The sequence below is a fragment of the Nannospalax galili genome, unplaced genomic scaffold (genome assembly GCF_000622305.1).
Source record: "Nannospalax galili isolate Female #2095 unplaced genomic scaffold, S.galili_v1.0 scaffold606, whole genome shotgun sequence".
Taxonomy (NCBI): domain Eukaryota; kingdom Metazoa; phylum Chordata; class Mammalia; order Rodentia; family Spalacidae; genus Nannospalax; species Nannospalax galili.
In genome coordinates, this window is record NW_008355477.1 from 1,374,087 (window position 1) to 1,389,153 (window position 15,067).

The window sequence follows — 15,067 nt, forward strand, 5'->3', positions numbered from 1 at the left end:
AATGGATGGAACTAAAAACTGTTTATACTAAGTGAAGTAACACAGACTCAGAAAAAAATCAACGTGTGTTTTCCCTCATATGTGGATCCTAGAACCAAATCCTGATAAGTGAGTATGTATCCAGACATGACTACCAGAACCAGGATAATGGAAAGGAACCTGGGTGGTAAAGGAAAAGAAAGAACCTGAAAGAGAAGAACAGTCGGAAACAGGCGTTAGTAAGAGAGATATGGATAAAAATTGGGTTAGTTTAAGCGAGGGGTAGGGAAGGAGATACAAGGAACCTAGGGGATAAAGGGAAAGAAAGAGACCAACAGAGGTAGGACCTTAAGAGAAGGGTATTATTAAGGGAGAAAGGGAAAAATGGGGGCACCTTAATTGGGGAAACCATGATGGAGGGCCGAGACAATGCAAGAGATAAATAATGCCTAGCTAGTTTTAAAAACCAAAGGGAACCATATTAATCCAACAACCTACTGACAAATTATACATACCAGATCAAGAAATATATGTCTAGTTAAGGTTTATCTGAGAACAATTGGTCTTTGCCCACGATTTACCTACATGGCACAGAGTAATTGCAATTACCAGACTGGTGGAACTAACCTACTTGGATGTTTAACAGACATACTTTGAGGCCTATGCTAATTTGGTCAGAGGGACATAAAGGACAGTTTTTGCTCCTTGCCGTCCTAGGTCAACTAGTTCCAGGGGACTATGAGCATCTCTCAATATGTCCTGTAATTGTGGTGGGTCACCTGTTCTCTTCATCAAGGAGGCTGAGGAGACCCCATGAGATGGACATGAGCCAGTGTCCAGTCTACAAAGAGGAGGGTCAACAAAGAGGAAACATTTCCTCCATGCTTCCAAGTGAAGCCAGCCATGGTCGAGCAGAACCTTTGACTTATCTTCTCATAGGTAGAACTGGTAAAAGAAATGAGCCAGGGGCTCCTCCCAAGCCCATGTGACCCCTGAGGAACAGATCCTCAAAAGACCTTAAGAGTAATAATATATTGGTTTATCTGGGCCAACTGTATTGCCTTAAACACCCAAAAGGAAAGTATAACCAAAGATTAAAGGGGCCAATATAATTTTCTAAGAGTCCATATGTACAGCTAAAGGCTACATAACAAGCAACAATGCCAGATAGGCAATACCTTCTTTTGAGTTTTTTGGCCTGGGTGGCCGAAGGGACTCCCAGAGAGTAACCCAGCTTAGAACTGGGATAATAAACAACAGACTCCAATCTTATATAAAGGAATATTGTGCTGCTTGATGAGGAACAGCTGACCTTCCTAAAACAAAGATCTCTAGATAGGCTGACTAGATTCACGAGATGGACAAGTAGTGGGGTTGGCTGGGGGTGCCAAGAACACAATGTACAGTAGCAGGGATATCAGAGTGTAAGGGCTGTAGTGGGGGGAGGGAGGCTATGGGAGGGTGCCATCTGGGAAGTGGGTGTATAGTTGAATAAGATGGTTTGGAATGTTCTGTGTGATATACACATACAGAAAAAAATCGAAAAATTTAAAAAATGTATTATATTTGAGGAGGAAGCATAAAAGTTTACGTCATGTTAATTAGTAGAGTTGATAAACATTACCACTGAAATCTACCAGATGACTTTATGGACATACATAGGCGCCAAGGATCCAAGCGCAAATGATTATTGATAGTAATAATTAGATACATACAGATTAGAGACACATGCACCAACATCTCAGTGTTAGTAGAAAAAACAAGTCTTTCTGTAAGAAATAGTATATTTCAGAATGAAATGGAGATCTTTTTTGAGGGTTAAAAACTCATTCAGTTTTATGTGTTACAGGACTTATACTGAGTTCAATATTGCATAACTGTATTGATTCAACAGCAAACCTAGAAATTTTATAGCCACTTTTGAAGGAACTGTGTCTTTGCTCTGGAGACCGTTATTGGGCATGTTAAAGCTGTAATGATATGCTTCTTCTAAAAAAATAAAAAATAATATTAAAAAAATGTTTTTTTTTTTTTTTTAAAAAAGGTGATCTGAGCACCTACGTTCATCCCTCTCTGTTTCCTGACCGCAGATGCAATGTGAACAGCTCCTTCAGACCCCTCTCTTCATGATTTCTCCATCATTATAGACTGTACTTTTGAACTGGGAGCCAAAATTAACCCTTCCTTCCTTAAGTTGCTTTTCTCAGCTACTCACAGCAACGAGACAAGTAACCATCACATATGAGGGACTACATCTCTAATAAGCAAATAGGGTCACTGAGGAGTTGCAAACATGACACATCTCCTGCTTCTTCTTGGTCTGGCAGGAAAGCCTTATATTTTAGCTCCAACAGGGCCTCTTTAGATGACCTGCTTAGAGTCACATAGCCCTGGACATATCTCAGCTAGAGCTGTGACCTATCAACCTTCTAGTCTTTATTTTGGTGAACAATCCAAAATTAGGAGAGGGAAAACACTACAACCCTTTAAACACAGACCCTTCCCCTAGGGACATTGTGTTGTTGGTTTCTGGGCCCATTCCCCACTTGTGGAAAGCTTTGTCTTTCTGTATGAGTGAGTGTATGTTTATGCTATTCTTTATATTTATTGATATGATTTTTTTATTTCAATAAAAGTTTGCTTCTTACTCTCTGCTGTTCTGAGATTTTTCCTACCTTTAAATTCTTTAATTGACTTAGAAAATGATCCTAACCTTACTGATCATGGTTGCAGCATAGTGGTAGAAAAGGATTTAATACTCTATGGTCCTATTTTCAGTTTTCCCTTCCACCAGTGAACAGTGTGTAATACACATCTGACATATTGCTGCACTAATACACTGGGTATATAAAAATAGCCACAAACATTTTTGAAGAGATGACTGTATTTGTTCTTATACAGTAGTTTCTTCCCACATCCCACTTTGGAGACCCAGCTCATGGTCTCAGAAGCAGGAGGGATCTCACGCTCCACTAGATGGCAGTCTCTGTCGTACATGTAGTATCATAGTTGGTGTTTAGTATTCAGGAGTTTATTAGGGAAATTACAGTAATGGTATCTATTTACTCCCCCTCCCCCCAGTACGTAGCAGTTCCGGTGACTGGTTGTTCCTTACAGTGCTGATATTCAGTTAGCCTAAATTTGTCACAATGCTCTTGCCCAAACTGTCTTTATGTCTTATCCCTGAACAGAACTGGCAGTCTGTTATTATACTTTCTCCCTAAAATAGTGTCTAGTGAGGAGCAGATTGGCCTGAAGTCCAGTTCTGCCCCCTGGTAGTGGGATAAGAGAATCAAGGATGATACAAAGAAGGAGAAAGGACTTCAGCACACCTTGGAGGCTTGAGCTTTGCTTGTGGAATTTATCCTTGTATGAATAGTCACTGGTTCCCCAGAGGAAGATGTGTTTCCGTTGACTCACAGGTATCCTGGCTAGTTTCTGAAATTAAGATTCCTGGGTCCCAGAGACCAGAAGTTCTGGTCTGGTGTGGCCTGAAATGCACATTAATTTTTCAAGCTCATTAGGAGACTGCAGCCCCAGTTAAAATTAAGACAGGCGACTGTGGTAGTTGAATAGAGACAGATCAGTTTTGGCCAGCTTCCTCTGTGACTTTGAGCAGTTGACTTAACCTCTCTAACCACATCTTCATTTCTAAGTTCACCCATTATCTTTAAACTACTAATACCAATCTCATAGACTTGATGGTATGATTTAATGCAATAAATCAAACATTTCATCGGCATTTGCTATTTATAAACGTAATTTCTTTCCTTCCTCGAACAACACTACTGGAGAAAATTGGGGAGGTACCAGTGTCTTCATCTCATCCCTCCATCTTCGTAAGAGCCTCATCACTTCCTTCTTGCCTATCAATCCTTTTTGTGGTCCAGTCCAGATAAGCAAAATCCAAAGTAAAGATTATTTTAAAGTACACCTCTGTAATCCCAGAATATGAGAGGCTGAAACTGGATCGCTACAAGCTTGATGTCAGCCTGGGCTACACAACAAGACCTTGCTTCAACCCTTACCCCCAAATAAAATGCATCCTGCTCGTTTATTTGTTGGCTTATTCTGGAAAGTTTCTATTCTCACACATTCTATCATGATGTGCAAACAAGCAGGAATAATATGTTAAAACAATCCCTAATAGGTTACATTACCCAGGGATTTCAGTCACGATGTCTCAATCTAAAGGCAACTGCATTATGGAAAGTATAGGTCCAGGAAGAAAACTAAGTTCTTTAATCTGTTTTATTTAATGCACATCACTGACTAACTAGGCCCTGTATAGGAGATCTCCATTTAGACCTTGCACAAGGATTTTATTCACTGTTACAAAGTGACTGCTGGAGAGCAACCAATTCCAAACTAGCCAAAATAACTCAAGGGACCTTCATAGCAGATTGGTCCCCTTGGCTGAAGGGTCTCAGATATGGATTCATGTAGATGTCAGTACCAGTTCTTACTCAAGAGGTCAACTCTTACAGTTCACTGTCACACAAATCCCTAGAATGTACATTCTACTGCAGTGCCCCTGATAATGATGCTATGTGGTTACATGTGGCCAAAAAGAGCAAGAGGGCATCCTTGTTGTGCATCTCTGCCTAGCCATATCCTTAGGAGCTGCATCCAGAGAGAAGAATGTTGATTCATTCTGTATCTGTGGAAGCAACTGCCTGCTCTCTACATCATCTACTGGTGGGTTCTAGGGATGCCTTCTACAAGGTCATCAGGACTTCCCCTTTCCTTCCAGACCCTACCAGATGATTTTTGGAGGGTATTAATGTGAAACACTGTGACTCAGCAGCCATTTTAAGCCTGATCTTTTCTAAAAGTTTTTGTTACTATAAATTATCAGGAAGGGATAAGAGCAGCCAGGTGTGGTGGTGCACACCTTTAGGCTTAGGCCCAGCACTCGGGAAAACTGTGAGTTTTTGGCCAGAATGGTCTACATACTGAGTTCTAGGCCAGTTGGGACTACAGGGAGACCCTGTCTCAAAACGACCAGAAAAAGGGGGACAAGAATAAACAAGCAAAATGAAATCACCAAGATGTTTTAACAAACATGTTAGAAATGAATTTCAGCCTGAAAGTCAGTTTATCTTCAAGGCAGAGTGTGAGATTTTATCTAGTTTCTTAACTCCTTTGCTTCAAAGTTGTGATAAGTAGAAAGGACATGCATTTGAATGTGGTAGGGGGTCCAGCCAATGTCATCTAGGGAAGGTCTGACCAAGCCAGTTACAGAATGTTATGCTCACTGAATCAGGTGTGTGAGAAAGATTTGAACCCAAAAGTCCAAATATACCCACCTCCATCTGTCTTCTTCTCTTTCTTGGTCATTACAGAAGACTTGTGGCCATCTAGACCCCAAAGGAAGCTGAGAGGAAGAAGGGGACGAAAGGAGAACAGAGCAACAAAGAAATAAAAGCATGGAATTGCCCTATTGTAATTTCCTTTTCACCAGAAACCTTGTGCCCTATGTCACCACGAATTCCCACACTGTCTCGTCAGAGGTTTGGGACTTTTTCTCCTTTCAACCTTTCCCCTTCTCTGTGGTTGTCGCCTAGTGGGTTGGTTTCATGTTCTCTTCACTACATTAACTCTTCAGTTGTTCCCTCCCACATTGCTGGCTATTTGGGCTTCAGTTGGTACAAATAAGTTCCCAATGTTCCTTAGGGTCAAAGACTCAACCTTCCATCAGATGCTACTGGTAATGTATCCCACAATTATTAATAATTCCCTGGGGCCTGGCAGCTCAAAGCTCCAAGGAGGAGTGAGTTCCCCCAGTCCATCTAAACTGTCTTCTCCACAACCAGTTTTCCCTGCTCACTGAGCATATGCAAAAGAGGCAGGGGGTAATACTTAATTGTCAGTTCCACCACCATTTTAAAGTCTGGCTACAAATAACTAGCATGGTGTACAATCTGGTTCTCTCATTCATCAAGGCTAGGTGAGAAGGAAGAAGTAAATAAAAGGCTTGTTTTAATGATGGGAAACAGATTTCATCCTAACGAATTTTGTGGCCCCTTATTACCCTCATCACAGCTTCATTGGAGATGGTTCAAGATGCCCACATTCTCAGATCATTACATCCCTTTATGTGCTCTCTATTCCCAAACTACTTTTAGTAGACTGAAAAAGGTTCAGCCAGAAAAAGCTGTGAGTAGATAAGATTCTGGACACAGGGAACCCGAGTGAGGAATAGTGCTACATCACATTCATCTTTTCTCTCCTCTCCAAACTGGAGATGCTTCCTTTGTCTTTTTTGTATTCATAAAATATACCCTGCCCAATGCTACCCTGACTTGCTACCCAAGTTTTGCTGAGATGCAGTATCTATCTGAGGACAACAGACATACCCTCATCAGGCCCATGGTTGCAAGGAACTGAAGACTAAATCTTGGTCGTGGAGTGGGATTTGTTGGGAATCTGTAAGTCCTTTCTGGGCCAGAGCCATCCAGGGATCATCAGAGAAACCTCACATTCAGAGCTCTATGTGGGACCATGGAGTCATGATCTTCTAGTAGCCCGGGGTGGTAACGTCATTCTGAGCACTCTATAAGCAGCTCCTGTCCTATGAACTTGTACAAAGAGCCTCAGAGAGTTAAAAGAGTGGCTTGTCATGGCAAGGAAGGAATTAAACAAAAACATCTGTTGGTAGGCTCCTGGTTGTTTTCCTACACCAAACCACTACATAATTTCATGTTGAAATACACTGTGGTTTCTGAGTTACATCATTTTTAGTTTCTCTTCCTCCTAATCCATTTCAGAAGATGCTTGTGTTGTCTTCAAATGATTTGTAGCTTATAAATCATAAAGCTATCTTAAACTTTATAAATTTGTTTGCTATAATATATAATGACCCAGAGTTGATTTTTGTGACATTATTTTTGTTTTCACTGAGGAAAACACTAATCTACTAAATACAATGAAGCTAACAGAAGCTGTGAAATAGCTGACTCTAGTAACTTAAAAAATATAAATGCTGGATATGGTAGTGCATGCCTTTAGTCCCAGCACTTGGGAGGCAGAGGCAGGCAGATCTCTGTGAGTTCCAGGCCAGCCTGGTCTACATAGTGAGTTTCAGGTGAGCTGGGGCTACAAGGAGAGCCTGTTTCAAAAAGACACACACGCACACACATATGTGTGTGTGTGTGTGTGTGTGTGTGTGTTTACAAGTATATTGGCTACATAAATGTTAAGTACATCCATGTCGTGCAATGCCCATGGAAGTCAGAAGAGTGTGTTAGATTGCTCTGGAACTAGGGTTATGGATGCTTATTAGCCTCCATGTGGGTGTTGGGAACTAAACATCAACCTAAAAACCTCTGCAAGAGCAGCCAGTGCTCTTAAACACTGAGCAATCTCTCCAGTCCCTGACTCCAGTACCTTTAATTATCTCTCTGTCATTCCATAGATTAGTTTGGAAATTGTTGATCCTTGTTAATTGTGGCCTTTGTAAATAATTTATGTACATATTTCCCCAGCTATACTTAAGGTAAAATTTTGGTATTTCCGCATATGAGGAAAGTACACTTACCCCAAAGCTAATGTTCCAGGTTTTGAACCTATACGCACTATTTTCCAAATGGCAAGTTGGTCAGGTTTCAAACATTGAACTCAGGTAAATGTACACCCAGTTCATCTTCATCTTAAGAACATCTTGGTCCTTTATGCTGTCTCTGAATGTGAAAGCTGAAATTCAAAACCGATGCTTTCAGGCTGGTGATGGTGGTGGTGGTGGTGGTGGTTTATGTGTGTGTGTGTGATCAGTCAGTAAAACACTTGTCTTGCAAGCATTATGAGTTTCATGCCCAGAAGCTATGTAAAAATGCCAGTCATGGTAGTGGGCACTTGTAACCCCAGCACTGGGGAATCAGAGAGAGGGAGATCCCTGGGGGTTGCTGGCCAGCCAGTCAGGTCCAGCTGGTGAGCTCCAGGTCTAAAAGAGACATTGTCTCAAACAAAGTGGACAACGTTCCTGAGGATTACACCTGAGCTTGTCCCCTGGCCTGCACAAGCACCCACATGAGCACACACGTGCATGCACACCTTTACATACATATACACTCACACTCATGAGCACACATACATACACACATGCATAACAAAACCTGATGAAAAGAAACACCCTGATGATTTCTCACGCTAAAGTCTGTCGATCTCTTTGCCTTGCGATCTCCCTTCAAAAATGAAATGAATTTATAGAATTTACATCCATCTAATTTTCATCCTTGATAACTATAAATGCATATTCTTTACACTCCCCTCTTGTATTTACCATCAGCGCTATCTAATATTGATGCATCACGGTTGCAAACACAAATATCTGCTTAGTTAACAAAGTAACATTAGTTAGTAAAGTACTTTGAAAGATCATTGGATGAGTCCAGTTTACTTCAGAAATTGTGTGTTGCAGTGCAAATAACATATTTCAGCATGTAAATTATCAAATATAAAAGTATTTTGCATAAGAGGATATTATTTTATTTTCCCATTTGTAAGCAGACCATGTCCATTGAAGGCAAAAATATTTCTCTGTTTCCCTATGGAGCCCATAACAGACCCAAGAGAAAGGAATAAGAGATGCCAAAGCAGCAGTCTTCTGTCCAGTACCAAGGTTTGTAGTGCACCAAAGAGGGTATTACATGACAGTGATGCAACTTGCTGAGGAGTTCCTCGGTTTTGTTTTTTGTTCTTTTTTATTTTTGTTTTTTTGTTTGTTTCTGTTTTTGTTTTTGTTTTTTTCATTAAACTAACTGTGGTACAGTTTGGTACCAGAGAGACATAGCTTGTATATTTTTTCTGTATTTCTGAAAATACTAGTGCTTAGGGTCAGAAGTATGGCTCCTCTCAATTTGATGCAGGTGAATCAAAGCCTTTTCCCCTTGCAGCCACCCTTGTCCCAACACTGTTTCGTAAAAGAGCTAGGGAAGAGACTCAAATCTGAATGGAGACACAAAGAAATAAGATGTGATATATCATAAAAATCTATAACCGTTTTGTCATATATGTTAGTGGTTTCTCCCTAATCTGGGCAGCCCTAGCTATTAGAAAATTTCCAGACACTCTTTGAGTGAGACAATTATGAGAAAATTCAGGCAGTGAGGCATTTCCTAGGCAGTCATGTTTTGCAAAGAGCTAGACCGTTTCCTTGAACATCTGACTATAAACCATATGATTGTCTGTGGCCAGAGCGTTTTTCAGACACTGCCAGAAGTATGGGTGAGCCTGTGGATTTCTTGGCCACTCAAGGACAGAATTCCTGCAGAGTCTCTTCCGGAGCTGAAGAAACTTGGACTTCTTCAGGAGCTTCTCGAGGAATACCAAGATAATCACATCCACTTTTTCATCCATGAGCCTCTGATGGGACAAATAAAATGCCACCTTAAAACTCTCAGTTTTTGCATATTTCTCTGTCATCACAAACACTGTCTTTTTGCTGAGCTGTATGCTATGGGAAAGGTTTTCTAGAACTGGCTGACCTGGTATCCAGTCCCTTTCCTCTAGGCATAAGTTAAAATGTTTCTCTCTTGGATCTTCCAATTTAACCACCAGCTCATGCCACACCCATTCTGTCACAGCTGGGTCTTTAGTGTCATACACAATAAAAGCATCATAGCAAGATTCCATTGATTGCAGGCGCCGATACCCTTTTATCTTGGCCTTACAGAAATGGTAACTGTACCACACGTCCCAGAAATAGAGGTGACTTGCTGTCATTATTATCATCAGAAAGAGGGCTGCAGCCGTGGTAAGTGAGAAGAGAATCAGATGAGTGGGATCTAACTCACAAGTATACAGATCCAGGGACACCACACTCTGACCTTTGTGTGTTCCTGGCCCTGCACAAGTCACTCCTGTGGCCAGGTAAGGAATAGTGACCTCTGTATGATTGACCCACCAGACAAACCACACAGCATCACAGTTGCACAGAAACTGATTGTGATGCAAAAGCAACATCTCCATATTGTTGAGAACATTTTCTGGGAAGCTAGTTTTTTGGATGATCTGGATTTTATTTGAACTGAGGTCCAGATAGCGCAACTGCAAAGCACCTTCTAGAAAATACTTTTTCAGATACCTGATTTTATTGTGCTTAAGAATCAGTTTACTGATACTTTTGGAACAGTTGGCTAACCTATCAGGGACTGTTGTCAATTGGTTGTGGCTAAGGTCCAAAGTCTCCAGCTTCTCCAGTAAGCGGAGATTTTCCCAACTGAAGTTTTTGAACCTATTTTCAGCCAAGGAGAGAATCCTTAGATTTGATGGCATACCTTCAAAAACTGCGGGGCGCAAGAAATTCAGAGAATTTCTAGAGATATCTAATTTCTCTAAGCTTAGTAGATTCTTGAAGAATTGTAAGAACCTATTATCACCTTCTCGCCATAAAACATCTAAATGGTTACCGCTGAATTCCAGAATCTTGAGAGATTCACTCTCCATGGTTCTGCTGGCAGAAGTAGAGATGTCATTGTTGTTCATCATGAGTTTCTTCAGGAGCTTTAGCTTTTTGGTAAAGTTTAGCATGTGAGTAATTCCTTCTGATTGAAAATAGTGACTGTTACTACTTAAATCCAGAACTTCTAGTTTCTCAAGCTCTTCAAAAGCTGTTGAGTAGAGTAAATCAAGCCTATTATTAGAGAAGTCTAAATATTTCAGCTCTTTTAAAGGCTGGAATTCACTGCCGTTAAGAGTTTGGCCGATGGCATTTCCTGACAAGTTGAGGCATTTGAGGAAAGAAAGATGTTGAAAATCAGAGGGCTTCACAAAAAATATATTGTTTTTACTTAGGTCTAAGGTCTGCCCATATGCGTGGCAGGAGTCATTACAAGGTAAGGAAGAAATTAACCCTTTGTTTTTGAACCTACAACTCCTTGCAAATTCGTCATATCTGAAATAATGTAATGTGTCAAGGACCTGGGGCCCATGACTTTCTACAGAAGTTTTGGCATTAGAACAGAAACCAACTTCACTTGAATCTCCTGAGGGTGATATCTTATTAAGTGAAAGGTCTATAACTTTTAAGTTTTCAAATTGTTTAAATATGCTGAGGTTAGCAATTTTTATAAAGTTAGTTCCAAGATCAAGAATTTCAAGATTGTGAAGATTACGTAATGAAAAGAGGCTGAAGTCACTCAGCTCTTTAAAGACATACCCCTTGATGCGCAAAATTTTCAAGTTTTTTAGTGAAGAGAATGAACGTGGTAAATTTATTGATCCATGGTAGACCTGAAGTTCATAATTAAAAGACAAATCCAACATGGCAAGGTTGGGAAGAAAATACAAAAACTTGGCATTTTCAATTTCTTTGGCCAAGTAGTTTTGGGAAAGGTCTAGTTCTTGAAGGTTTTTCATATTTTTGAACCATTTTGGGGGCACACGCTGAAGAGAGTTACTGTGTAGACGTAAAATTTTTAATTCTGTCAAAGTGTCAAACGCATTTTTGTGGATCTGTAAGGGGGAATTATTTTCACAAGGTGTACATGGATATGGGACATTATAACAACGAGGGCAATTTCCACTTAGGTCAAGAATTTGCAGTTGGTTGAGGTTATTAAAATCATCTTCTTGGATTTTTTCAATGATGTTGTTATAAAGATAGAGTTCAGTTAAAGTAGATGGCAAAATGGTAGGGACAGCTGTGATATTGTTATCTTTCAGCGAGAGCACTTTTAAGTTTCTCAGAATTAGGAAGGCATCTTTTTCAATCAAATAGGAAACATTGCAAGGATTGCCGTAATAACAGTTTTGGCCCAGGTAAAGTTCTTCAATGTTGACCAGTTCCGTTAGATTCTCTTTCATGATGGAGAAAATATTGTTGGCCTCAAGGCTCAGAAGCTGTAAACCAGATGGGAGATCCTGGGGTATCTCTAGAAGCTGGTTTCCATCCAGGTAAAGAGATTTTAAGTAAGTGAGTTTACTAAAGCTTCCAGGTCTAATCTGCAGCCTCTTGGTACACACATTGTCTTTTGGCCCCAGTTGAGTAGGTACACAGTTGCATCTGAAATCAATCTCTTCCAGATGGTTCAGCCCATGGAAAGAGCCTGGGGAAATGTTTGGTATATGGTTAATGGTGAGGGTAAGGTTAGTGGTGTTGGTGGGAATACCGTTAGGGATTTCCGTCAAATGCTTGTCTGTGCAGTCCACTTGCACATGGGTCTTTGAAGCATCCAGAATGACGTCACAAGGCAGAGTTTTAGGGAACCATGGAATCCCAAAGAGTCTGGAAATCAGGATCATGTTTAAAAAGATAAGAAATTGTCTCTTCAATGTCCACATTGGTAACATCTAAAAGTAGAAGAAAGAACAAATCATTGTTCTAAAATATACCAAATATCACAATTTAAAAGTCTCATTTGCTTCCTCTCTTTGCTTACATTATAAAAATAAACAGTGTAGGTCTTTCTCTTATTAGTGCAAATAGTACCCCTGCCCATTGCACGTGCCCATTACTGAAGTTTATGAAAAACTGATTGTACATTTAGCTTTTAGCATCTTAGCTTTCTAGCAAGTTAACTTTTAATTTTTTACATATATTTATTTCTTTATGCACATGCGTATGTGTACCATGGTGAATGCTCAGAGATCACAGAACAGCTTTATGGGGTCAATTCTTTCCTTCTACCGTGTAGGCCATGGAGACTGAACTCAGGTCCTCAGACGTGGGGGCAAGCACACTTACTTACCGGGTCATCTCAATGGCTACCCAAAATAGATATAAAGATGTGGGAGCAGCATTATCTATTCGTTGTTACATAGAACACTACAAGAGTTATTTATTAGGTGCCAAAGTGTGAAATTTGGCATGCCAAGAAATGTTAAAAGTGTAGATACACTTAGGGTGAACAATGCATTAAAACTTTAGTATAATTATGTTTCCTTGCTAAGCCAGATTCCCAAAAGTTTTTATAATCGTCAAACCCCATAATATTCTAAGTATGAAAACAAAAGAGATCCATTTTCCTTCTATTACAAATTAAGACATAGCTAGGTAACATTAATTGGTTTCCAGAAGATCACTCAATTAGCAAACTGCTTTTGATTATTAAACAATCACTCCTGCCGTTCTATAAAGAAGGCCAGTCCCCTCTTGGATTGCCTTTAGAAGTTATCTCAGAATTCATCTCCAAGATGATTTGTAGTGCTTTCCCTACCCAATGGAGAATGGGTTTTATTAGGTTTAAAGTTTTAGACACCCAGTTGGAGAGAGACAGTGAGAACGAGAACAAGAGTGAGCAAGAGAGAAATCAACCTTTTAGTAAAGGGTTCATCAGAGATGATAAAGCAGCAGGATCTCCAAAACAGAGCTTCAGACTTCACAGACAGGAGAACCTGTTCTTTTAAGGTCCTTGTGAGAGAGTAAAGGGGTGTTATACATGAGGAAATAGGTCTGAGATCCACTGGCATCACCTTAGTAGACTTAGAGACAATGTTTTTGTCCGTACTTCTGGCTGAGGCATGTGTTTGAAAAGTCCCAAGGACATTCCTGGATAAGGGGTGTTCAGAAAAACAATGGACCTAGTTAACATGTCATGTGTCCAGTGGTCACTTATCCTGCCTGTTAGCCCTTCTATGTTTGGGACTTTGCTATCTGGAAGAGCCCATTCCCAGGAAGTAGAGGAGGAGACTTGGCTTTTGTGAGAGCTGAGAGGAGAGAAAGGTCTTCACAGGAGCTGCGAGAGAAAGAGTTGGTACTTGGAGGGTCTATCTACCTTTTAACAGATGTATATTATATCACTTTGGAAAGGAGTGAGTAGTAGCATCATGGCACTGCCTGAATGATCATAATCAGAGCAACCACACAATTGATAGAGCAGGATAGCAAGAGTGAAGGGGTCCACTGTTAATTATTATGCTACACATAAATGTAAAGCAAGAATCTCTCATGCAAAATGGTTCATAGAGGAACCAGCTCATAAAGGCAATTCTTGTAGGCATCTAGATTTAGCATGAAAGAAGTACTTAGGATATAGAAGGACTGAAGAGCTCTAGTTTATCAACCAGCCCCACCTTAGGGAATGGCTTTGGACTTGCTTTTAACATTTCAGGATTTCTATCAGTATCCTACTACAGAACCTTGTTCAGTTTTGCTTATGCATGGAATTCTCTGGTCTGTGGTTCTATAATAGGTTTCTAGTTCAACTACTGAATTTGCGTTGCCATTGACTGAGTCAGACAATCATGGTACTATCTGATGAACCAAATGCCCACATCTCTTAATTCTTCTAATAGGAGGTAAATAAGCAGAAAAATATCTTCCAGATTTCTTTGTTTCTAATGCCAGACAGATAATAAGGATCTCCAGGAACTTTTAAAAAATTCTTTACATTTGTTTGTGTAAAATTGCCTTTCTTTCCCTTTCTTTTCACTTCTCTCTCTTTCTCTCCATCATTAAATCCATTCAATGAGGGGCTAGGGTAATGGATCAGTTGGTGAAGTGTTTGCTACACAAACATGAGGGCCCGAGTTCAGATCCTGAGCACCCATGTAAAAAAAACCAGGTGTGGCCCTAAGCCTCTGTAACCTTTAGCATATTGTAGGATAGACACAGCTGATCCCTGAAGCTCACTACCTAGTCACTCTAGTCAGCTGCTGAGTGTTGAGTTCAGTATGAGACCATGTCTAAATAAAAAAGATGGAGAGTGATAGAGGAAGAGAAGACACTGTTGACCTCTTGACTACATACATGAATGTGCACGAAAACCATTCGGTGAGCCTAGATAACCTCCTTCACTGTCATTTTCAATAGCCTCTTTGCTTTCCCATGTTTTGCTGGCACAAATCAGCCATGATTATTCCACTTTTGGTCTACTCCAAAGCCTTGTCCCCAGGATCTTGTTCTTCCAATCCACATTATCCTATAAGCTCCTCAAACATCAATAATTATCTTACTCTAAAGTGTTTAAAATATTTTTCTTATTTAAAGGAAACAAAACTGCATTTTATTCACAGATGACATTTTCAAATAATTTCCATCTAAAAGTTCTAAAGATACATTGACAGAATTTATAATTGCATCTTTTTATATAAAACTTAAAGTAATAATAAATAGAACTTCATCAATCATAACACAAACAAAATCAAC

The 15,067-nt window shown here is 40.0% G+C and overlaps 1 protein-coding gene across 1 annotated transcript; it reads right to left on the reverse strand.

The window, feature by feature from the left end:
- Window positions 1–8,594: 8,594 nt before the first annotated feature.
- Tlr7 (toll like receptor 7) lies at window positions 8,595–12,273 on the reverse strand. The gene has a single exon (XM_008852897.2). It carries the CDS (start codon window positions 12,268–12,270, stop codon window positions 9,121–9,123), a length of 3,150 nt encoding a protein of 1,049 aa, XP_008851119.1. The 5' UTR covers window positions 12,271–12,273; the 3' UTR covers window positions 8,595–9,120.
- Window positions 12,274–15,067: the final 2,794 nt, after the last annotated feature.